The sequence below is a fragment of the Puccinia triticina genome, chromosome 5A (genome assembly GCF_026914185.1).
Source record: "Puccinia triticina chromosome 5A, complete sequence".
In the NCBI taxonomy this organism is placed as follows: Eukaryota; Fungi; Basidiomycota; class Pucciniomycetes; order Pucciniales; family Pucciniaceae; genus Puccinia; species Puccinia triticina.
Window position 1 is genome coordinate 7,607,703 of NC_070562.1, and position 25,531 is coordinate 7,633,233.

The 25,531-nt window shown below is 44.9% G+C and overlaps 1 protein-coding gene across 1 annotated transcript; it reads right to left on the reverse strand.

Moving 5' to 3' along the window:
• Positions 1 to 12,200: 12,200 nt before the first annotated feature.
• PtA15_5A876 (uncharacterized protein) lies at positions 12,201 to 13,016 on the reverse strand (the record flags this gene model as incomplete). Its single annotated transcript, XM_053169683.1, has 2 exons — positions 12,201 to 12,373; positions 13,004 to 13,016. 2 exons carry the CDS (start codon positions 13,014 to 13,016, stop codon positions 12,201 to 12,203), a joined length of 186 nt encoding a protein of 61 aa, XP_053020856.1.
• Positions 13,017 to 25,531: the final 12,515 nt, after the last annotated feature.

Consider the following 25,531-nt stretch of genomic DNA (forward strand, 5'->3'; position numbering starts at 1 on the left):
CCACACTAACTTTGGAGATGCTCAGCTGGTACAGCAGTGGCACCTGAGTACATACATTACCAGTGCCCTTGTCAACTGGGAGGCATCCCTCCAGCAAACACACAAGGCCTTAAGCTCGACATACACCCGGGAGGGATTCCTCCTGGAAAACTGCATCATACACCAGTTGTCCGGGAGGAATCCCTCCCGGACGACAGAGACATGCAAGAGTTGCCCGGGAGGGATCTCTCCTGGACGACTGCTTCATACACCAGTTGTCTGGGAGGAATCCCTCCCGGACGACAGATACATGCAAGAGTTGCCTGGGAGGGATCCCTCCTGGCCGACTGCTTCGTCAAACAGTGGTTCAAGAGGGATCCCTCCCGGGAGACTCTTGCATGTATCTGCCGACCGGGAGGGATCCCTCCCGGGTGACTGCTTTATGGGGCCGTTGCCCGGGAGGGATCCCTCCCGGACGGCTGGTGTATGAAGCAGTTGGCCAGGAGGGATCTCTCCCGGGCGACTCTTGTATGTATCTGTCATCCGGGAAGGATTCCTCCTAGACAACTGGTGTATGAAGCAGTTGTCCGGGAGGGATCCCTCCTGGGCAACTGTTGTATGGGGCCGTCGTTTGGGAGGGATCCCTCCCGGACGACATTTGTATGAAGCAGTTGTCCGGCAGGTGACAACTGTTATGCAAGGCCATTGTCCTGGAGAGATCTCTCCCGGGCGACTGTTGGAGGGATTCCGCCTGGTTGACTGTTGTGTTATGTTGTCAACCGGGAGGGAGTCCTCCAGGCAAGACAGTTGCATATAGCTGTCAACCGGGAGGTATTCCGCCCGGTCGACTGTGGTGTTGTGTTGTTGACCAGGGGCAGGAGGGATTCCTCCCGGTTGTGTTATGTTGTTGACCGGGAGGAATCCCTATTCCTCCTAGTCCACGTGGGTGGGCGCATGTGGCCTTGTGTGTTGGAGGGAGGGATGCCTCCCGCTTGAAAGGGTGCTTGTATGTATTCTGCTGTGCCAGCTGAGCAGCTCAAAACAAACTGTGCACAAAGTTAGTGTGGTGGCTGGTGTGGTTAAGCAGAGTCTGAACATACTGCTTAGCCTGAGCTAATCCATAAAAATACATGGAATCAACCAGGAATAAAGCTGGACAAACTCAGGAATGTGGCATTGTATCAGCCCAGATCTGGCATGTCAACTGACACCAGTTTCTCAAGTTTTTTTCATAGTGTAATTGTATAAATAAGAATTGGCCCCAGAAAGCGCCCAAAAATAGTATTACATACAAAAAATTAGTAAAATAAACAAAGTACATAAGAATAAACTGCTGTACATTAAAGAGTAATATTACTCGTGTAAAAATAACCCATGAAAGCATTATGTAGACTTCTACTGAAGCTCTTTCACATGACAATTGGTTATAAACATGTCATGTGACAGAGTCAGGGAAATTAGTCTATTATAATACAAATAATTTGCCCACAGCCAAGCCTTGTTCACGGCTACACCTCAGGATACTCCCATAGGGAGAAAAGGACTTAGTGGTTGCGCCCACTGAAGTCCCCTCTATAAATAGAGCCCTATTTGGTCCTCAGGAAAAGATCCCCCAGACCATTCACCACCCATAAACCATAAGTTTGCCGTGAATATTCTACCCTGCTACTATTGTAGCCCCTTTTCCTTTTGAACCATCCCCAGCATGCAAAATCCACTGGATTAAACCCTTTACATCATCAAAAATCCCTTAATAGCATATTTAAAGATTTATCCTTATAAGTAGTTGCCATAAGACCTCCGCCTCTGTCAAGCAGCCAATCAGTTTAAGCGCTTACCACCTACTTTTACGCCAAATTAATTCCCTGTAATTAATAATTACATAATTAATCCTTCCTCTGTTACAGAGTGTTTAAACCCTTGTAGTGGCCAAATTTGCCACGTAACAAGCTTGGTAATTTAAATTACCAGTGTTTACATCAGCACAGTTATAGTGCTAGGGCCCAAAACCCTTATTTTGGCGGGTTTTGTGCCCTAAGCTTCATAAACAGAGCTGTCAATGTTGTACGAAATAAAAGCAACAAGAGAGAAGAAAAAGATATGAGAACTCACCCATAGCTACTCGGTACAACAACAAGCAGTCTGTAAGAGTATAGTACTTGTTTGTGAGCTGGAGTCCTGCACAACAGGCATTCCTCAAAGCCGGCAGGTACTGTGCTTTCTTTTGTGAAATGGCGGTGGAAAGGTGGAATGTGATTTGGTCTATAAAAACAACTATATCTGCTATTTGGGCGCCGCCGGGATTCAATACTTGTAGTGTCATGTCAAAGAAGGGTTGAAGGACCTCAACGAGGTTACTTTCCAAATCAAGATCATCCTGGTTGATCTGATGTTCTCGGGAGAGGCCATATTTTCTATCTGTCTGCCACTCCAAACTGAAATAGCAAGTACATCAGTTAAAATATTGGCTGATGATATGAGTAAGAGAAAGATAGACTCACAGACACACTGCAGCCGAGCATCTCAAGACACTAACCAACTGTGTCAAAGTGGAGTTCCATTGGGTCCTCACATCCCGCTGGATGTTATGTGGCTTTTTACACTAATTAGCCCTACATAGCTCAACAAAAAGTGACTTTGACTTTGGTGACTTATTCAGCTTGCGAGAGATTGCTCGGAACTAGCTGGCATAAGTCAGTAAAGAAAAAAATATTGAGGGGGATGAAGTTGGCTTACCCTTGCCAGGGTCTGTTTGCAAGATTTGGAAGTATATCAATTGTCTTTGTCTTGATCACTCAGCCCATTAACATCGTCATCCTCAAGTTCAATCTCCTCCAGGTTGATGAGATTGGCCACCAGAGGATGTAGGTCACTATTTTCATCATACCCTTCATCTTCTGAATTGCCTGCAGCGTTGTCAAATCTGTTTAAAAAAAGATGACATTCAGTCATCAAACTCCCAAGGAAAGAGAGAAGATTTGCTTACAGTGTGAGACACCACTTTTGTGCTAGCCCCCTGGGGGTGTCCCAAATGTTGGGCTCAAGAAATTCACAAAAATCCCCCGATACCCCGGGGTTTGTGGGGAGGGTTAGGGGGGTGACCAGTGTAAAAATCACGAGTCCAAGTGCAAGATGTCTTTCCCCAGCATCCAAGATGGCGCCTATGACAACAGCACGAGGAGCTCAGATCAAAGGACGAAGAAAACAGTCCTTACTTTGAAGAAAATGCTCCTCAAGCCAACCAAAAAAGCCGCTGAAACCCTTCTTGCAGCCTTGAAAACCGCCTGTTGTCCTTATTGCTGACAAAGAAAATCCTATTTTAATTGAAAGCAGAAATGAGGATAATTTTGGTCTATTCAAAACTCCTCTGTTAGAAAAATATCAAGAAGAAGAAATTGCTATGGCTGAAGAGACTCAACAGATGCGTAATTGGTGTTGCAAAGGCAAAACCTCCAACAAAAATGATGAAGTTGACAAAGCTACCAGGAAGATCTTGTGGCCAATCTTGTACTCAAAGGATAAAGAAGAGCAAGCACAGAAGAAAAGGTGAATTCTCAAAAGTGGAAATTCAAAGTGTTGAGTTTTTCCTCCCCTGTCCTCCTCTTCTTGCCTTCTGCCTCACTCCCTTTTCTTTCTAGCTCTTCAGATTCCACATGATCCATTCCCTTTCACCTCTTATGCTCACTCTCATCCTTTGGTCTGCTAGTATATAGTGGTCATGTTTGCTATCCGTACTTGCCATGTTGACATTGTCCCTGCCAAGATTAGATTGTTGTACTTTCCATAAATACTTCTTATCCACTGATGTACGCGTGCTCTGATTATGACAGACTTGTTTCATTTGTGATATCTTTGTTAAGGATTCCAGATCCTTCTATTCATTTCTCCATATTCATTTTTCCTTCTCAACCACAAGTTGATCCATGTATGTAGTCTACATAAACATAGCTTACCACATGCAATCAACCCCATTGGTTTTCCTCCATTTTTTCCGCGCCTCCATCCTGAGCCAATCCGGTGAGCAATCAACCCTCACTGCCCTCTCTCGATCAGCCCTCTGGCTCATCTTTGTGTTTCTTTGTGCTCTGATCTTCAGTCAAAATCCCAACACAAAGTACAAGATGCCAGTTCCTAGCTCCAACCCAAACTCAAAGAAACTTGTTCTTTTCCTATGAATACAAGGCCTTGGTTTTGTACCGCAATGCTCCAAAACCCACTATAAGTGCATAATATACACTTAATACATAGTCTATATGCATAATGCACCTCCATAGTGCCATACTATGGCCTGTAAGTCCATGTGTCCCAAATCCAAACCACCCAAAAAGTGAAACTTTTTTCTGAGCAGTGCCACAGAGATGGCGAGATATTCATAGAATCCCCGGGCTCTGTGGAGCTCAAAAATGTCACTTTGGTGTATTGTACATGATATATGTAAACCCTGATAGGTCTCAAAAAATAAAAACATTTTTGCGGGCGCGGGCTAGCACAAAAGTGACACCCCGCACTGTACCTTGTCCCTCAAACCAAACTTATCAACAATCAGCTGGACTTTTTCTGCTAGATAAAACCCTGTATGACTTTTTTTTAACCTGACAAAATCAAGGGGCATGGCCTTCAAGTAAAATCCATCCGCTTTATCCTCTACCATGCGATATATCACGGTCCCCAATGGATTGTATCCGTTTGGTGACTGCCAGGCATCAAGAACCAAGTAGATTGCCCCGGTGTGAGCCTAGTGAGAAAACAATTCAGCTCATTTTTGTATGATAAGTGGGAAAGATGTAAAACCAACCTTCAAGGATTTAATAATGGAATACTGAACAGCTGTGTATAATTGGCCAATTTTGTTTGATACAGCCTTTTGGGTTGGTAAGTGTTGCACAACAGTTGGGTGCAATATCCCTTGATGTGTCTGCTCTCCTAGAGCGGAGAAAGGACGGGAAGCTTTGGCGCACCAAACCGCACAAAGCTGGGGTACCTGTTGCATCCTAGAGGTCAGCCATGCTTTGGTGAGAATAGATGGACGGCAAGGGGGGTGTTGGACAACTCACATCCCAAGCGTCAATATGATTACTGCCCAATATCCCCATTGATTTTAACATTTGTGCTTTGGTGTCATGGGCTTTCTTGATGCAACTAGCCATGTGCTTTGCAAGATTACTAGGTTACGTATCATATGTTGGTTGGTTGATCTTGCTGCCGCAACTGAAATATAAAAGGAGACCGTTATAAGAGAATCGGACTAGGATAAAACAAGAGAAGTACTAACTTTTGACAAGAGTAAGCAATCACATTGCGGCCATGTTTGTCCACCTGATCGGAGATCTAGGGGGGATGATAAGCGGCATAGCAAGAACTTAGCTGTTTTTTGTGCACTCAGATTTCTTTTGCTACCAAGCATCAAATCAAAGCAGTGAGTGTTGCATCTCGGATCAATCATATAGTGAACTGAATCATTCACTAAGCTCCTGTTCATCTGTCAGCCCCTTGGACCTTGAGGTTTGAGTGCCCCCTGGGTTGCTCAGGTCAGGGGTTTTCTCATTGAAATTGTCATCAGACTTGGAGTAGTTGATGGTGATACAATTTTGTTTCTTATTTGCGGGGGTAAAACTGGCGACTGAGGAGGTGGGTGATTGAGCTGCTCTGCAGTGCTTCTTGCTTTTATGTTTAGGTGCCATTGATGGCTGAGGCTGAGGGAGGGCCGGTTCAATTGGTCTGGGGGCAACATGGCATATGGTATGCCATATGTATATATAGGGCCCGCTGGCGGGAGCAGGCTGCGGGCGCGGTTGTCCAGATTTTGTCCGATTACGCGTAATCGTACAAAACAGATTACACAGGACAGTGATGTTGTGTGTGGCCTGTCCGTTTGCGCGCAAACGGACAGGACGGTGATGTTTGGGCCTGTCTGTTTGCATGCAAACAGACAAGACAATGATGCTGTGCTTTCTTTGATTTGAGTGTACCAACCATCCCACTCCAGCCGCCGGATAACCGATGAGTTTGTGTAACGATCTAGGCGGATTTTATTGCTTATTTCTTAGAGTTTTGCTAATCTCTTCGCGATGAGTAATGCAGCTGACTAGGTATTCGATTGGGCAGCGGGATGTTTCTTAGAGTTATGCTAATCTCTTCGCAATTAGTAATGCGGCTGACTAGGTTTTCGATCGGGCAGCAGGATGCTTACTGATCATAGGTTTCTTATGATCGGAGTATTTAGATTCGATCACTTTCATTAGGGGGGTTCACAATAGGATAAAAATAAAACTTTAGAGCTAATTTTAAGACCTTTATGAACAACTTTTTAAAAAATAAAGATGTTGCTCTGATTCTCAGGGGATACCCAGTCCTGTACACCTTGCCAGGTTTTTAAAAATTTGTTGATAAAGACCTTAAAATTGACTCTAAAATTTTACTTTTATCCTATTGTGAACCCCCCTATTATGACATGTTTTCATAATGTGTTGTCATCGGATCGTCTTTTGATTTGGTTGTTACCTTGCGACTCTGGAGATTGTTTCCCCCTCTCTTTCTCTTTTTCTTCATTGAGATATTCTTTGTCTTTGTTTCCTTGAAATATTTTATCCGAGAAATCAAAACTTCATTATATACAAACAAAATCATCTTACAAACAATAAACATTAGAGTAAAGGTTACTGTTCAAGCAATCGGCGAGAAATCCTCTTGGATTATCGTCATAGCCTATATATAGCGAACTGAATAGTAGCCCGGCCCTCACAGTTTGCCCGCAATGGCCTGTTCCGAGAGTTTGTCGTGTTTCTCTTTTGGGATGTGTACTATCGCATCTGCACCAAATGGATAGAGGACGTTTGGATCCACTTCAATGTTGTACAAAACCTGTAGGGGGAAGGTTTCTATCTTCTTGTTTGGGATCCTGTTGTGGATGTGAGCCGCCATGCGGTAAGCATGGCTCCAGTACGGACGCGCCATGCCAGATTTGTGTAGCATTGTCCTAGCCATGTCGCCAAGTGTTTGGTTGACCCTTTCTGCCTCACCGTTCTGCTCAGGAATGTAAGGCGGTGCTGGAGCTAGGGAAACCCCAATGGGTTTGAGGATTTTCTTCACCAAAGACGTGTACTCCGGAGCGTTGTTGCATTGAATATTCTTGGGATACTGACCAATGGTGACTTTGAGATGATGCAGCCACTCCATTATCTTCGCTGGGACCTCGCTTTGCTCTACTAGGATGTTGCAAAAGATATATGTCGTGGCGTGGTCCCGCATTGTCAGAACATAGCCTTTTCCCAATAGGTCATAAGAGAATGGTCCCGCAACGTCCAACACAAGCAAGTCAAGTGGTTCATCTCGTGGGATCAGGGAGTTTCCTCCAGGAGACTTCTTATCAACACTCTTAGATTTTGCACATTGAGTGCAGAAAAAGGAATCCCATGTTTTTCCTTCTAGCTTGTCTGGATAATGTTGTCTCAGATATTTCCTCACGACCTCCTCTGATCATACGTGGCCAAGTTGTCTATGCCATAGGAATGGGTCAAAGGAGGGTTGCTGGGTGACCTTATTCAGATTGAGGGACTGGTTTAAATTGCTTAAGAACCAACAGAAATTGTGGTACAACGTATTAAAGACTAAATTTGTGGGGCTGGTCAACGTTGCTTCTTGTCCACGGAATTTCAGCTGCCATCCCACATTTGTCAGTCTTCCAACCAATAGAATGACTCCATCCACGCCAGGGAAGTAATACACATCATCAATATTCACCTCCCCTTGCTTCGTCGGGATTGTGATTGTCCCCTTGAGTTTGACATCAACGGAGCAATCAGCTACCGCAAGCAAAAATTTTCTAGGTTGTTTGACTTATTCAGTCGATGTCTAGAGTGATAGGGAACCACTCACATGAGTAGACAACCTCGAATTGAGTAAGATTTTCCCATCACTGACTTCTGGCACATCCAGCTGACAAATTTGGTTGCTTTTTCCAAATGGTCGCTCTGGGGGAAGGTAGTTTGACCCTGGCGCATCGTGTCCGTCCGGTGTGGTGATTTATATAGGCGAGCGCGGTAGAATGTCCACACGGGGGATAGCGCGGGCGGGAATTCACAAAACCGCTCAGGCAAAGTGCATTCCGGTGACATAAGCACTGAGGATGATGTCAGGAAAGCACGCTAAGAAAGCTTACGGAAAGTCACGCGCGGACTGGAATGCACGGATTGCGGATCGCGGATTTTTGATTGGGTATTCAGATTGGAGTGGAAAAGACAGGGCTGGACTGCGGCGGGGACTACACACGTGGACTGGTAGCAGCGGCGCGTCAGCGGGTGAGCCACGACAGCCAAAGCGGGTTCCACCAGCGGGTGGAACCGGGGTGGGGGTGGTGGCAAGAGACCGACTGATGGGGGCTAGACAGAGGACGGTGGGAGGACAAGCGTCGGAGAGAAGCGGAGTCTGGGAAAGTGACAAGCGGGATAGCGGGCGGAGCTGGAGGACTGGTGCAGGAAAGTGTCAGATGTGTGGAATTGGGTGGGAACGGCGATGTGCGTGTAGGGAAGGACAGAAAACGGGGGAACAGGGGGACTCATCATTGTACTTACAACTACGGACATACTAGAGTTATTAGGACTTATTTGTGATCTTATCTTTACCTGGAGAGTTACTTGCGGATTCTGTGCTTACTAAGTGCGGAGCTTCATTCACTTGCGGATTTTTACGCTATTGATCAGGCTCAGTAGAGGAGCGCTGAAGGCTAGCGGAAAGTAGCAGTGCGGAGCCAAGTTACCCACAATCACACAGCCCGGACACTAATATTCTTGAAAAAGGCGGTCAGCGGACCTTTCCACTGTGAGATTATAGCCCCAGACCAGCATCAACCCCCGCGGAAGTTAGCGCGGTTAGACCAGAACCCAGACCACCCGCAGCAATCTTTCAGAGAGCTCGCGCGGACAGACCCAAACCACAACCCAGCTGCGCAAAGAGGTAAGCCCCTCTAGCAGTCAAGCCAAACCCTAAACCAAAGCTTTAGCTGACGCGAGTCGCACGGTCCTTTGCAGACACGGCACTCGCAACGGCAACCGCAGAGGAAAAAGGTAAAATAGAACACGCCTCCGGGTACGTAGCCGAGAAGAGATAAAGTTGATATGCAGACAAAGCTGACCAACTTTATACTCGACAGAACCCTCGCGCGGCGTATTCGGAACAAGGCGCAGAACTCACTCCTAGCCAGGATCACGGCCAGCACCGACCAAGGTGAGCAGATCCCATTCTGGAGATCTAGCAAACAAAGAAAGCAATAGAACTAAAGCGAAGCCAATCATGCTTCTTGCTACAGACCCAGACCAAGACCACCCGTACAGACAGGAAAAGACTAAGTTATTTATATAACTAGTCCCTGCATCGGTGAGTTAAAAGAAACAGAAAAAGTGCAGCAAAACCAGTCTGGAGATGTCTCTGACAGATGCGCATTCTATCGCTCCAGACCCGTTAAACTTGTCACACACAAGCGAAGCATCAGCGCAAGCAACCAGGAAGCTTTTGCTGCTTTTAGGTAAACTTCCTCTCTCAATAACTTTACTTTTCTCATCCAGAAAATACGTGTATATACAGAAGAGTTATTAAGACAAAGAAATCTATTTTAGTTGCTCTAAATCTTTCATCCACCGACTAACCAGCTTTTATTCTCACACCGGCGGCGGTCCTATAACACCCGATTCAACATCCTCCCAAAAAGCACGGCAATTGTTATGCCAGTGGCCGTCTTGCTTACAGTAGTGGCAGCATGTGCCCCATTTCCCTGTCAGGTGGCTGTTGAAGGGGTATACACAGTAAGCCAATGATTTTTCAATTGATAGGTTTGGCTTAGGCGGGTTGGTATTTGGTGCGTTCTGTTGGCTTTGGCTTGTCTTTTGGGGCTGTCCGAAGTGCGGGGAATTGCACTTGTGAGGTGGGTCATACCTTCCCGCCATTGATCTGATCACATTCACCGCATCTAGTTCCATTGGGGTGTACAAATTGTCCAAACCTTGAGAGGCTTTGGCTTGGGATTTGCCGGACGCTGCTTGGATGACTGACATGACATTGTTGAAAGTCACATCTTTGGTGGCTTCCAGCTTTTGACTAACCCTGAATTCAAAGGTCTTCACATTGATGCTGACCGGAGCTGCTCTGGAGTAGGAGACCTCCAGCCTCTTCCCAAGATATCTTCAACTGAGTCATTTCGGTCCACACCTTGCTCCAATTAGCAAGGTTGACATCTGTCCCCAGCGATTGATCACCAATTAGTTCAGCAAACTGGTTGATGACATCTAGTTTATGCTGTCTGTCTGACCTGTTGCATTGGTTCTTGAGTTGGGTGAAGATGACCCACAGGCTATCAGAGTTAACACTGTCCACAATGTCTAACAGAGTCGTTTCAATTGTTGACCAAAATAAACAAGCAATGGCCGCTTGATCCTTGGCCAACCATGACATGAAGTTTGCTTTGAGCTCGGTAAATGTCCCCTGATTTTTGAAGACATACTTCAGCGTCCTGTTGATTTCACGGTCCCAGACTTTGAAGTTTGCTTCCTTTTGCAAGCCAAGTCTTCTTTGGATTGTGCATGTAATGGAGGTCTAGCGGTTTCTTATGGAAGCTTTGGATCACACTGTTTCCTCCATTGGCCTGCAGGACTGGGTGGAGTAGGTTGGCATTGTTGAGCAGGCATTCAAGTTGCTGTAGTTCGCCTTTTAGATGGAAGTAGTCTTTGGCCGATGGTGCCGCCGTCATTTCTACTGAAGTCGAGGTTGAGGGTACTGGTTGGCTGTTGTTTTTGTAGTACTTTTGAGTTTTCTCTTCAAATTCTTTGATTGCTTCAAGTCTTTCTTTTTCTTCAATTTCTCTTTCTCTTCTATGTTTCTCTAGTGTTTCTTCGACCGCTTTCTCTCGAATATCTTTCAATTTTCCTCCTGGACCGACCATTCAGTTTTGGTCTCCCAAACTGTGGACTCAGATACCGAATAGCAGAACCGGCTTTTAACTTATAAGACGCTCAGGGAGCAAATGCAAATCTGACGACAAGAAGTGCGTCGCAGATCGGTCAGCCTCGCTCGGTATTGTGTCCAACCTCGGCAATAGATTGCACATACCTGACGACAAGAAGTGTGTCGCAGATTGGTCAGCCTCGCTCAGTATTGTGTCCAACCTCGGTGAGGAAAAGGTTGGAACCGGTACCGGCGGGCTGAGTTAGACTAGGTACAAGGCGCAGCCGCAGTATGCAAGTATGTACAATGTGTTTGATACATGCATTATCATATAATGATGGATAAACTCTGGATCAAGTAAGTTTACCATCTTGGCTGTCCCGGTCCTTTAACACGACTAGGGAAATCGCGGCTGCGCCGCGGCACAACAGTCAGGTATGCGGAGCCAGAGCAGGAATACTCAACGATTCCAAACCAAATGATTGCGCAAAACTTTGATCAGTGATAACCTCACTGGATAAAACCGCGGAGTAGTTATCAGGACGACGCACAATAGCGTCACGTCTCCTGTTTCGTAATATGTCCCAAGTATTTAATGGAATCCAAACCCAGGATTCGACCTTGAACATGATTTTGTAAGATCCCAGGCCACTGAAATATTGATAGTGTTTGCTCGCCGCTGAATCACTAATGCGTAAGTGGCTAATTGAGCCAATACCATTATGGGACAGCGGATCCGAAAGGATCATATGCGGCAAGTTGAAATAACCCGTAAATGTACCTTGACTCATGTGTTGGATCCTATAGAGGGACAGGGTAAATAGACTCTGTCAACGGTTATGCTATGGGAAGAGAGCGGGCTTGCTAAACTGGCTTGATGCCACTTCTTAAGGAGATAATAGCGTTTTCACATCCGAATGAAGGATAAGTAAGAGGCAGGAGATAATGTAATTGCGGAGCTGTGGCGTAGTTTGATCTTGTAGAGAGGATTTAGAATTATTGTGGGAGAGGGATGGATGTCAACGGCGGATGTGGCATAGAGAAATGTGAGGAATTGGGATCGAGAGGAAACATAGCGGAGGGATGAGAGAGGAATAATGGCGGTAATGGTAATGGGTGGAATCTCCATATCTGCGTGAGGAGTTTCGATGAAAGTGGTGAGCTATTGTTGCAGATTGAAATAGGGCTTATTGCACTATTGGGAGTTATGTCGGGAGAGGAGGAGCTTGGAGAGTTTTCAAGATTGATGTGAGGAGGAGCTGGAATAAGTTGGCAAGAGAGACAATTGGTCACGGCACGGGAGATTTGGAGGAAGAAGCGGTGGAAAATTGTTTCCAGTCCCGGTCTTGAAGAAGGAACGTTATGAAGTAGGAACAAAGAAATTTCATAGCTTGGAAGACGTTCCGATACCGCTTTTTCAGGAAGGGGAATGATTCAGGAGGCGTCGAATTGCTGTGGCGAGCTGGAATCGTGAGGTTGAGAGGTTTAGGTGTCCGGATGAGGGGTTTGCAACCTGTAGTTTTTAGCGATGTGAGATACGTTCAAGAACCGGTAAAGGAAAAGAGTATATTTTTGAGCGTTGCGGAAATGTTGGATCAGGGAATACCGATTAGAAGAGCGCTCGGAATACTACAAATTGTTGTAACCTAATCAGTTAGGTTACAATCGGTGACACTCGCCTACTCCGAAGACCATACTTTTGTCTCGGAGAATAAGCTGTAGAGCTTATTCTCGTCGATATCAATAACATTCAGAGCTTTCGTCACATCACAAATCAGGTAACATGTGTGATAGGAGACACAATTTTGTGTTCAAATCAAATCGGGGCATCGTGTAGATGAACAATAATTATACAGTAATTTGAATATGGAGAACAATAGACATGAACAATAGGCTGAGGAGTACACAATAGGATTGTCGGAACAATAACGTGTGCGGGGGCGGTGTGTTCTGAAGAATATAAATAGAGGCTCTTGATGTGACGAAATAGAGCAAGGCTCCAGAGTTTCAGGCTCGCTATGGAAGCCTTCAGCAGGGGGAAATGCTGCAGAAATTTTTCCAGAAAGTGGGAAATCTCTGATTGGGATGCAACCGGCTGCTGCCATCCGCTTGACCTCCCCGTGGCGTCTAGGTCAAAATGGATGTACATTTATACGCGACCTACACTCGTGATAAGTTTGGTCGGGTGGTAGCACTAATTATTCTGGAACACTTTGGAGGTCCACTTTGGTCGCACAGCAATTACAGTACAATATGGTCCCTTCAGTTGTTTAAATGTCCCCTGCTACTCTAAGCCTTCGCTGGACGACCACGTACCATGGCAACAAACTGTGATGAGCACCGGTGTTTGATTTTCAACCCGCAAGTTCGGTCGGGTGGGAGCACTAATTATTCTGGAACACCTTGGAGGTCGACTTCGATCGCACAGTAATTTCAGTACGATTTGGTCCCTTCAACTTTTTAACTGTCCCCTGCTCCTCTAAGCCTTCGCTGGACAACCACGTGCCATGGCAAAAAACTGTGGTGAGCACCCGCAAGTTCGGTCGGGTGGGAGCACTAATTATTCTGCAACACCTTGGAGGTTGGCTTCGATCACACAGCAATTTCAGCACAATTTGGTCCCTTCAGTTGTTTAATTGTCCCCTGCCCCTCTAACTAAGCCTTCGCTGGACGACCACGTGCATGGCAACAAACTATGGTGAGCACCGGTGTTTGATTTTTAACCCGCTGGACTCAGCTGAAGCGAAATACTATATGAGCCTGGCTAGCTGGCGTGTATCATACATTTTTACGTAGCCTATCTCGCCACATCCGTCACCCAGAATTTAGCAACACATCATAGTGACAGCAAGAATGATTTACTCTAAATTCATCTCCATTGTGATTAGTTTACTAGCCCAAATCGCCTTTTACCGCGTCCACTCTGAGGCAACCAATCCTTCATGTCCAAAAGATCAAGTTATTATTGCCAATTGTCAAAAGTATATCAAATTTTGTTTTCTCCTATAAATTGACTTCATTTTAAGCAATCATCACCAAATTAGCTGAAATGTAGATTGTTTGGCTTAACTTCTATTGATCGGTTTTGATATTTATCTGAAACAGTGCTTACAAAAGTATTCAGTATACTAAGGACAAGATTACTGCAGGTGAAACCAGAATTGTTGTCTATTATGGAAGCTGCCTTGTGAGTTCATGAGTTTTTTATAATTTATTTGTGCTTCCACTATGAAAAGAATGCACTATCCAATCAAAAACTATTCTAATAGCAGGAAAATTTTCATTTTCCATCAGTTAATTATCCAATCTGATGGAAAAGGGTAAGTAAATCTGCCTCTGTCCAATACATTGTTTCCTCAGGAGCCAGCAGGTATTTATTGATGTATCTGTGGCTTTCCTTACTGACCAGCACCACCAAGAAGTCAGATATAGAAAGTGCCGTAGATGGAATTTTCAATGAATGTCCTCCATCACGTGTATGTATTTTCAATTTTCATTACTTGCAACAGATTATTTTGTTCAACAATTATCTGACCAGATTCAACATTTTTAGACTGGACAAAGTATCAAGCCAACATTCTCAGTTATGGCTAAAAGAATTACACCTGATGATGCTCCATTTGGTAGCAATTCAAAGCTTGAAGATCCAACCTGTGGATTCAAAAGCAATGATATGCTCACAAAAAGTTTGGTTAAACCAGAAGATTGCTCAAAGTTTGTTGCTGTATATTAAGAAGAAAAAATAAATAAATATTCATTAATATTGCTTTGGATCTGATGACCAATTTTTATAGGGCCTTGGCTAGTGGAATGCAAACCTCAGCAGGTAAATCAAAAATTTTGAGTAAATCTGGAACATGTACTGTAAGTAAAGTTGTCACAAAAAAATTGAAACATCTTATATCATACAAATTGTCCATCATCCTCATTGATGTATATCCATACTTCTAACAAATTAATCCTGTTCACGTACATAGGTTCAGGTTAAAGCAATCAATGATTTGCCTATCAGACTGTCAGTGTTTCATCAAAACACTTTACATAGTTATTTTTGATTTCTTCTGATAGTAATAAAACTGATTTTATCTATTCTTGTTTTTCTGTGGAGTAGAAGTCTGCAAGATTTATCTGATATGCTGAAAAAAATTACAGATAAGTGCATACAAAATGTAAGTCAAAAAATTCATCTTATAATCTGAATATATAAATATGAATTTAATTTCAATGAATTCAACTACAGAATGGTATTCAACAAAATGGTATCTTGATGAAAACTGGTGGTAGCTCTGGGAAAAATGCAAAAATATTCATTGAAATAGGCAACAATGCAAAGCCTTGAAACCTAAGTTACATACATAAAATCTTGCAGAGGGGCCTATTAGTTATTGGGTTCTTTTTTTACTGAGAGATTTAGCACCAAAACACTTCTTATTTTTCATTCATAGTCAATTTTCTTACATGATCCTCATGAATTTGGTACCCTTGAACCTCTCTTGTAGAAATTTTCCCCCCAAGAAAATAAAGAATCATGGGCTAAATTGTACCATGACTCTCAATGGGGCCCCCTTGTGCACTGGTTTGATTGTCCCTCCAAGACCCCCTGTACTCCCTGTAACTGTTCCATCAATTCAACTGTGAAATCCATTAACCAAATCTTGTGCATCAGATAGGAAAGGAAACAAAGAAGCTATGTACAATATTGAGTAATGGAAAGGAAAGGAGGAAAAATGAAAGACTAGTTAGTGGAGGGCGGAGCCTGCTCTGCAGGGGCCGTGTTTCAGGGATGATGGCGTTTGACTTGCATTTCAAGATCCAAATCACAGTGGGATTGGCATGTTTGATTATTGGTTGAGATGATGATGGCTAGCTTGATTTGATTGGAAAGCTGGTTATACACTACGATTATCAAGGGGCACATTTGGGAGCTGAGAGCCTGAGTCTCTATAGTGACAGCAGGACACAAGAAAACGGGTGGGCACTATTTGGATTTCTTGGGATAAAGAAATTACAAATAGTAGAGAGAAAGAAAGAGAGAGAAAGAAGAAGAGCAGATTCAAGATAAGCAGATTTTCAAGGTTATTCTGGTGGGTACTAACTTCCACTGGCAATTCTACCTCCTTAATGGAGTGCTGCTAAGCTGTTCTAGAGATTGCAACAGCCTCCTTTTACCCAGGAAACGTGGAGGGTCTCTGAATTAGACCAGTCTAATCAGCCACAATTTTTTAGACTTCTCTCTGGATAGTCAAGGTTCTTTAAAGGGAAACCTATGTGGTTTGTTTATTACAAAAACCAGAGAAAAAGAAGGATGAATAACAGCAGAATCCTTAGGTTATTAAGTCAAGATATATGCAGACCTGTGATCAAAGAAGAGCAAAAGATAGCAGGGAGATAGAGCAATCAAAGAGAAACATAGTTGTACCTCTGATATAATCAAGGTTCAGTGAAAGAGTGATACTTACTGTCAATATCCTAGGCGCCTGTGACGGTAGTTGTACTGGGAGCGTCTTTGGTGGTGATCCTTGGTTATCTGGGGGTGTGGTTCTGGTTTTCTGAAGTCTGTGTATCCTCCAGCTGCATGGGGGATCCTTACTTCAAAAAATTTCAAGGTTGGCTGACATAATCACATATGTACATGTGGTTGGAGTGCTCTGTTGCGCCTACAGGGCGCTGCTGCACATGCTCATCACAAACAAGGAACACTATGAAGTAGTTGAGCTATCGGAAATTGACCAGTGGAAACTAGGGTTGAAATAGCATGGTAAAACAGAAACTGAAGTCAAAACAAGGTTAAACCTTAAACTTAAAAGGTTATAACAGAGTTGAGGTAGAAATAATGACAAAGGCAGACTTTAGGTCAGCTGCGCTGACTCTAAGGCTGACACACTGTCTGGGTCCTCAGGGGGATTGTGTCCTCTCAATGACCAGGAATGACCAGTCATCAAGAGGGTTGAGTCCCCTCAATGACCATTTGGTCCCAGTCATTGAGAGGATTGAGTCCCCTCAATGACCGGTCTGATCATCAAGAGGCTTGTATGTGTGTGGCAGTAAATATGTACTTCCCTTGATGGCCGGTCTGTGCCAGCCATCAAGGGAAGTGCCTTTGTTTGATGGCTGACCTCTGCTGGCTGTGGAGAAGAGTAAATTGGAGTGCACTCCCTTTCCAAAAAGGGAGTGCCCGGTTGTTCACTCCAAACCAGCATGGAGTGTGGGGATGTGCACTCCAAAAAAGATCTGGTTTTGGAGTGAACCACCTCCCACTCCAAAAATATTGGAGTGATTGGAGGTTCATGCCTCTTTTGGTTTGCATCTAGTAAATCTTTGGTGTGCCTAAAGCCTTCCCCTTTAGCTAGTGGGGCTGTGCACAAGTGGTGTCAGAAGATACTAAATACAGGTAAAAAGTGTTGAGCTGTCTGTTTGTCTGCTACCATGATGTATCACCACAGTATGGAGGGCTGTTGGATCAACCCATGAGGACCACCAACCAGCCAACCAGCTGGAAGCCACAAGCTTCTGTAGCCTAGTTGGTAAAGGCAGCATTTGTCAGCCTTAGAGTCAACTCAGCTGACCTAAAGTCTGCCTTTATCTACTTTTTACATATGAATTACTTCATATCTTTTTCATCTTAAGAGATAACCTTGTTTTGACTTCATATTCTGTTTCCTCATGCAATTTTAACCCTAGTTACAACTTACCAATTCTTTGTAACTATACTCCTTCCCTGAGTTATTGAGTTGTGACGTGCATGCGCAGTTGTGATGTGTCAGCGCTACCAGGCGCGCCAAACCACATGTACATATGTAAATTACATAAGCAAACTGTGAAAATTTTCGTATTCAGGATCCCCCTTGCCTGAGGCGGATCTACAGACTTCAGCACACCAGAACCACACTCCAGATAACCCCAGGATCACCACCAAAGAGATTACCACACTCCCAGTATACCTACTGTCACAGGCGCCTAGGATATTGACAGTAAGTAAACTCTTTCACTGAACCTTGTTTATCTCAGAGGTACAACTCTGTGTCTGCTTGATCTGCTCTTCTTAGCTGGCCTTTGCCTTATCCTTGATCACAGGGCTGTCCCAATTCTTTTTCTGTGGTTTTTGTAAGAAACAAACCACATAGGTTTCCCTTTAAAGAACCTTGTCTATCCAGAAGGAAGCTAAAAAATTGTAGCTGGATTAAACTTGTCTAATCCAGAGACCCTCCACGTTTCTTTGGTGAGAGGAGGCTGTAGCACTCTCTACTCTCTAGCACAGCTTGGCAGCACTCTTCTGAAGAGGTAGCATTGCCAGTGGACGTGCATTCCCACCAGAATAAACCTTGAATATCTGCTTATCTTGATCCTGCTCAGTTTCTCTCTCTTTTTCTCTCTCTCTCTTATATTTGTATTTTCTTTGTCCAAAGAAATCCAAATATTCCCCCCTTCTTTCTTGTGTCCTGCTGTCACTATAGAGACTCAGGCTCACAGCACTCTAGTATGCGTCTCAGCATAGCTGAGGTCGTGAGTTTGACTCTCACCAGACACATCTTCATTTTACAGTCTCTACAAAAAGTGGGGTGATAAATGAAGAATGAGGTCATACTAATGCAAGGAGTGCATAAACAAGGTGGGGAAATGCCAAATACAGGGGTCTTTCATGCAAGGGGTGCATGAGTGGTGTCAGAATAATTAAAAGAGTGCAGAAATGGGCCCAGAAGACTGCATGCAGCTCTAAGGGATACATATACAAAGTGGGGAACTGTCAAATACAGGGGAAATGGGCTGCAACCCCTGCATATGCAGTGGAGATAAGTGGGTAAAAAGAGAGTTTTTTTTATAGGTGCAGTTTGTATTGACATTGCACACTATGTAATACAAAAGGTTATAAGCTATAGCTAATGATAAGAGACGTCCCCTAGGACTACAATAATTTCCCCCAAAGGTTTCAAGCTACCATAGGTTTGAGGAGTAAAAGAAAAGCAACGGAAAATTTAGAGAGAAACAAAAGGAAAGGGAAAACAAAACCAAAAGAGAAGAAAATCAAGGACCAATGACAATTAGGACCTGAAAGTTGGAATTTCAAGGCAAAATGATCCTACAAGGAGGGCTGTTGGCATCTGGTTGTTGCAAGAATACAGCATTGAGTGTCTTGAAAGCGCCTTGTGTCACAAATGAAATTTGCTACCGCCTGAGTGGCCCTGGGCGCATTTAATAAGTATCAAGTGGACAAGGAAGCCAAACGCATTTTGAGTGATTTCAGCATTTGCCTCATCTGTTGCCTATGATGATGATGAGCGCAGCAGTAGACCAGGAAGTGCTCCATTGTCTCTTTGACATTACATATGTTGCAGACCGGGTAGGAGTTGAGTTTGATCCGGAAAAGGAAGTCATTCAAGTGGAAATGCCCAGAACAAAGGTGGTGGAAAATTTTAGATAGGGGAAATTCCAAAGGCGGTCGATCCTTTGGCCTCCAACGCCGCTCAACCAGTTCCATTCTTGCCGCCTCAAGGCTCTGTTTGAGTCCGATGGTCCCAGGTTCCTCATTGCATGTTTGAGCCGCTTTCTTGTCTGCTTCCTTGTTACCCTGTATTCCTACATGGCCAGGGCACCACCACACATTAAGTTTTATGTCAGCCGCAAAAGCCATAACCAGAGCCAATATTTGAAAAAGAGGATACTGTCCAGGTTTTGGTGCCATTGGTGTTTTCAGTATGTTTATTGCTGCCTGGCTATCCAAGAGTATTTTGACGGAATTTGTGAGTCCCTGATCCATCATCTTGCGGCCCAGGAGTATTCCCACCACTTCACATTTGAAGTTAGAAGCTGTTGTGCAGGGCCCCAGCCCTGCCTTCAAAGAAAAGTGTCCGTCAGCTGTTGTTGCAGCAGCCCCTAGGGCCTAAACCCCTCTCAGGGTGGGCCAAGCCATCTGTATAAATAAAGAGGTTACTTCCCGGGGTGGTCTCCAACACATCTGTAATGGTCCGCGCCACTTCCTCCTTACTCCCCGCGTCTATCCTGGTCTTGATACTGCCCATTGACGCCCACGGCGGATACTCCTGGAGGAAGAATCTAATTGGTTCAATGTCAGTTAAGTCAGCCAAGATCAGTTGTTCCTTTTTCAGGTTTGAGCCGACAGGGTCAGGAAAACTCCTAGCCCCCTCCACACAATCCTGCCATATTTACAGTTCAATAAGTGAAGGCAAAGTCCCCGTCCTTGCCAGCTTGGTGAGAAAGAAATTAGTGATCTGGTTTTGTGCCACTGTTATGATATTGAGGAAGTTCTGAAACTCATGTAGATATCTGATTGGGGTCAATTTCACCGCTGTGGAGCTCTGGCGCGCACTCAGAATCAAGGCACACAGAAAAGGCACCAAGATCATCAAGACCTCTAGTACCCAATGGCGCGGCGCGCGCAACAACCTCAAGATCTCTCAAACTTATTTTTCTCATTCTGCCCCTCTTCCTTTCCTTTCTCTTTGTGTCTTTTGTCTCTGTTTTTGTTTTATTATTCCTTTCACCTTTTTTTTTATGTCCTTTCTTTCCTGTTTCTTCTCTTCCTGTTTCTTCCTTGCGCGCGTTGGAGAGGTTGAGTTGGAGGAGGGTTGGTTTTTTTTTGTTTGTTGTCTGATGTTTTGTTTGTTGGTTTGTTTCCTTGGTTGTTCTTTCTCATCTGCTCATCTTAGTTGTACGGGCGCGGCGGGCACGAGGGCTCGTCGCGCGGCATGTCGCGGGCCTGAATCCAAGTTCAGCCAAACTTGGAGGAGGGATCTGCATGGTATCCACCTCCCAACCACAAGGAATATCATCAGTTTTGAGTTCTGAGTTTATTGATCCCGGATTGTGTCGATCCCTCCCCGCACCCTTCAGTCTTCTGAGTTTTTCATTCTTCTGATCATTTCCCTAATACTCCAACGAACGTGCCGGCTTCCTTCCAATTTTTCTTCTCTGTTCTTTTCTATCCAACCCAAAACCGCCAAGGGTATTCCATTCCCTCTTTCCCTCTCACAAAATCCCCCTCCCAAACCGCTATCACATTTGTTTGACTGTTCCCAATACTTTTTGCAGGACCACCGACGAGGGCAGCACTCAAGCACCATCCCCTCACCCAACTGCCTCAGCTCAGACCTGACAGGAGTCCATACCGCTCCTGTGACAAATTGGGCTGCCTGATTGTTTATCATATTTAACATATTCTTGACCTTAGACTTATTTTGGCTTGTGTACCAAACCTGAGCACCATAGAGAACCCGTGAAGTAAGGACTGAAGAGAGAGTATGTGTTTGGATGGGGCTGGGTAAATTTATACTTAGGAACAGGTGTCTTGTGGGGTGTGACAGGTTGATAACTGGGGCTGGCCGTGTGATAGGTGTCCATGAGGGTGTAACTTCCAATCCAGAGGGTTTCCAGTGATGCTTCCAGTGGGGACTAAGGGTAACATTGGTGGTAGAATGATTCTACCACCAATTTTTGGACATCAGGAATGGATTCTACTAGAATCCATTCCTGATGTCCGTTTGGCGGTATATTGAGGCCTAGTATGAGTAAATCTGTAGGAAAGAAAAAAAAAACTTGTGATTTTTCACTTTTCCGTCTACCACAGTGTTGTGGTCAATTGAACAAAACATCTGCATAAATTTGACCATGGTTTTTGCAAGGAAAACCCTGTGCTTGTTTACCAGATTGTTGGGTAAAGTGATGTTCAAGATCCACAACATGCACTAGCCAATTATGCTGGCAGTGATGCAGTGAATCTTTTCAAGAAGTAACATTTCACTAGTATTGGTATCAGATTTGTGGTCAAGCAGCCGGAAGCATTCAATGGCGCAGGGTGGAGGAAAGCAGTTTGGTACCAAGTGGGCTCAATGCTATGGGAATCTGTCAGTGCTAGGTGGAGGAAGTCGGGGGAAGGGAAAAGTGCGCTGTGCACTGCCTTTGGAATGGTCCAGACACTGCCAGCATATTTGGCTGGGTTGAAGTCATCCCAGTTTAACTGGGATGCACTCAACCAATTTAAACTTGGTTGATCTCAACCAATTTAATATAAACCCAAGGGGGGTACCTTGAATTTATATTTCATCAGTTGAGATCACCCAAGTTTAAATTGGTTGAGTGCATCCCAGTTTAACTGGGATAACCTCAACCCAGCCAAATATGCTGGCAGTGAGAAAAGAATTGAGAATCAGGGAATTGGAAAGATAGCATGTGGAGGGGGAGGATAGGACCCCAGAAAGCCCCAGCCAAGCCAACATATGTAAATTCCTGGAATTCCGGGTTTTGGATACATGTGGAAATTGGATTTTTCCCAATTAGAACTGGTTTAGATACATTGTACATATGGAGGATTTTGAACAATGGAGGCCTAAAGGGAAAAATTGGGCAGAAAAAACCCTTTTTTGGGTGGGAATTGAACTAGAGATGGTGTTTGGGTACCCGGTACCGCCTGGCGGGTGCGGCGGGTGCCTGTGGGGTACCCACCAAGCAGTACCAGGTGCGGTACCATGTATGTGTTTCTGGCTGGAGAAGCGGTGCGGTACCCGGCACTGCAAGAAAAACTCTAGAAACTGCTTGCAGTTGAGATGCAGCCAGCTTGAATCAAGCCTTAGCTCAAGCTGGAGTCAAGCACCCAAATTCTGTGCTGTGCTGGTGCACCTTGAGTGTGTACCTTGTTCAGCATCTCAATGCTGAACATGCTGTAGTGCTCATGCAGTAGGCTGTGGCAAATGAGCATCCCTCTGAGCACCCTTTATTTGCTTTTAGTAAACAATTCATGGGCCATTGGATCCAGCCAGAAGAACATAAAAAGGGAATGTACATGTGAAAGGGATATGTACATATCAAAGGAATATGTATGCATGAAAGGGGAATGTGAGAAGGTGTATTAACACATAAAGGGGATATGTACACATGCTGAAAGGGGTATGTATGCATGAAAGGGGTATGTATGCATGAAAGGGGTCTGTTCAGTAAGGGGTATTTGCACATGAAAGGGATATGTAAACATCAAAGGGGTATGTAAACCTGGATGATGAAAGGGGTATTGAAGGGGATGTAAAAAAACTCAAAGGAGACATGTAAACATGAAAGGGTCATGAACACATGATTAAAGGGGTATGTACACATTGTAAAAGGGAAACATGCACATGAAAGGGGTATTTGCACAGAAAGGGGTATGTACACATTATGAAAGGGGTGAATGCATACAAAAGGGATATGTGCACATGAAAGGGGTATGTGCACATGAAAGGTGCACATGAAAGGGGTGTGTGCACATGAAAGGGGTATGTGCACATGAAAGGGGAATTTGCACAGGTATCAAATCAGTATTTTGGAGCCTGTACTCAGTTTTTTGTACCTTAGACTCAATCTTGCAAAAATTATGCAATGTGCACAGAATCAACCAGTGCTTGATTCTTGCATGAGGCACAGCATGCCTTGAGCTCTTGCATCTCAACTGCAAGCAGTTTCTAGAGTTTTTCTTGCAGTGCGGGTACTGTAATGGTCGTGATGGGGAAGAAGGCACTGTCTGGGTCTCGTGTACTTGAGTATGTAGATTGCTGAATGAGGAAGGGCTGATGATCCCTTCCCGGCTCCCCTATGACTATGGGAACTGTGACATGTGAGTACAATGTAACATGTCCCTGGGGTAAGCTATGGCACGTCCTCACGGCTCATAACATTACCCCGCCCTTAACGCCCAAGCCCCCGGCTCTGCGTCCTCTCCTGGGTAGCATTAAAAAAACCACGTGGGTAAAAAAGCTTAACCCATCATTTTCGGTGTTTCTCTGACACCTTTGTCGAACTGGGCCTTCATTGTTGCCTGCGCCTCCTTGAGGGCTGCCTTTAACTCTTCTTGGACTTGCCCGATCTTCCGCAATTGTTCCTCCACGACTGGCACACACTGGTCTGCTGAAGGTATCCCGCCATAAGTCAAATCAAATCCGTAGTTTGCCCGGAAAGGTGAAATGCCGGTCAATACATGAGTGTTGTTGTTGTAGGAGAATTCCGCCATTGCCAATAGAGATTCCCAATCGTCTTGCTGGTACCCAACAAAGTGTCGTAAAAACTGCTCAACCGCTTTGTTAACAATTTCTGATTGGCCATCAGTGCAAGGGTGGTATGCAGTTGACGGACATAGCCGAATTCCTAGTTGTTTGCTCAGCTCCTGTGCCACTTGTGACAAGAAAATACTGCCCCTGTCTGATACGATAGTTTTGGGCGTGCCATGTAGCCGCCATACGTTCCTGAGCATTAGATCCGCCAGACCTTCCGCCGTCATGTCCTTCCAACAGGCCACGAAATGGCACATTTTAGTCAGTCGATCTACCACTGTCAATATACTGTCGTAGTTGTTTGACAATGGTAGGTCAGTGATTAGATCGTAAGTGATGTCGGTCCATGGGCCTGCCGGTATAGGTAACGGTGTAAGAGTTCCGAAAGGCTTCTGTGTTGAAGGTTTGACTCTCTGGCACGATCCACATCCATCGACGTATCTGTTGACGAATTTCTTTGCCCCTGGCCAGTTGAAGCAGCGGCGGACTAAAGATAGCGTCTTGAATCTTCCCGGATGTCCCGCCAGTCGACAGTCGTGACGACTGCGTAGAATCTCAGTCTTGATGAAGTCATCGGCCGGAACTTGAACGACCCCTTTGTCGTACAGGACGCCGTTGTGAACCGACAAGCCGGGAGATTCCCGCCCCTGGTTGGCTGGTTCATGTTGACATGCATCAATTACTTTGGTCAGTTTCTTGTTGGTTTGTGTAGCCTCACAGATAAGACTTATCAGCTCTGTGTCTGACATGACCTGTCCCTCCCCTTCTGATTCCCAGGATATCGATCTCGAACCAACGGCTGGCATCGTCCAGTTCAACGGACTCATTGAGGAACCATTCATCAATCTCGGCCACCTCCGCGAACGTCTCCGGTGTGATATTATCCGGCCGGAGCAGCTGGCCGAATGTGAGCTTATCTTCTTGCGGCGGCGCTAAGTCCGGGCGTCGTGATAGTGCATCAGGTTTTGTTGATTGCCCGCCGGGTCTGAACACAATGTTGAAATCAAAACATCCCATTATCTCCGCCCATTGTGCTTGCCGGCGCGTTAGCTTTTTTGGTTTCATAAAGCTTTCTAAGTTGCGGTGATTGGTGTAGACGATTGCCTTGAGTCTGTTGGGGTTGCCTTCCAAATAATGACGCCATTCCTTAAATGAAGCTACTATCGCCAAAAGTTCCTTATCGAATATTTCATAATTACGTTCGGCCTGGATGAGGGATCGGGACAAATACGCAACTGGGTGAAGTTCATGGTCTTTGTTGCATACTTGCGACAGTACCGCTCCTAGTGCGAAGTCAGAACAATCGCACTCCAGTATGAATGCTTGATACGGATTGGCGATCTTCAGAACAGGCGCTGTGGTGAAAGCCGTTTTCAGTGATTCAAACGCCATTTGACACTTCTCGTCCCAGATGAATCGGGTCCTTGCTCTGGTCAGGTCGTGGAGGGGCCGGGTGGTACTTGAGAAGTGGTCGATGAACCTCCTATAGAAGTTTGCGAACCCAATGAATCGTTGCAGCTCGGTCAAATTGACGGGCCTCGGCCAATCCGTCACGGCTCGGACCTTTGTGGGATCCATACGCAGTCGGT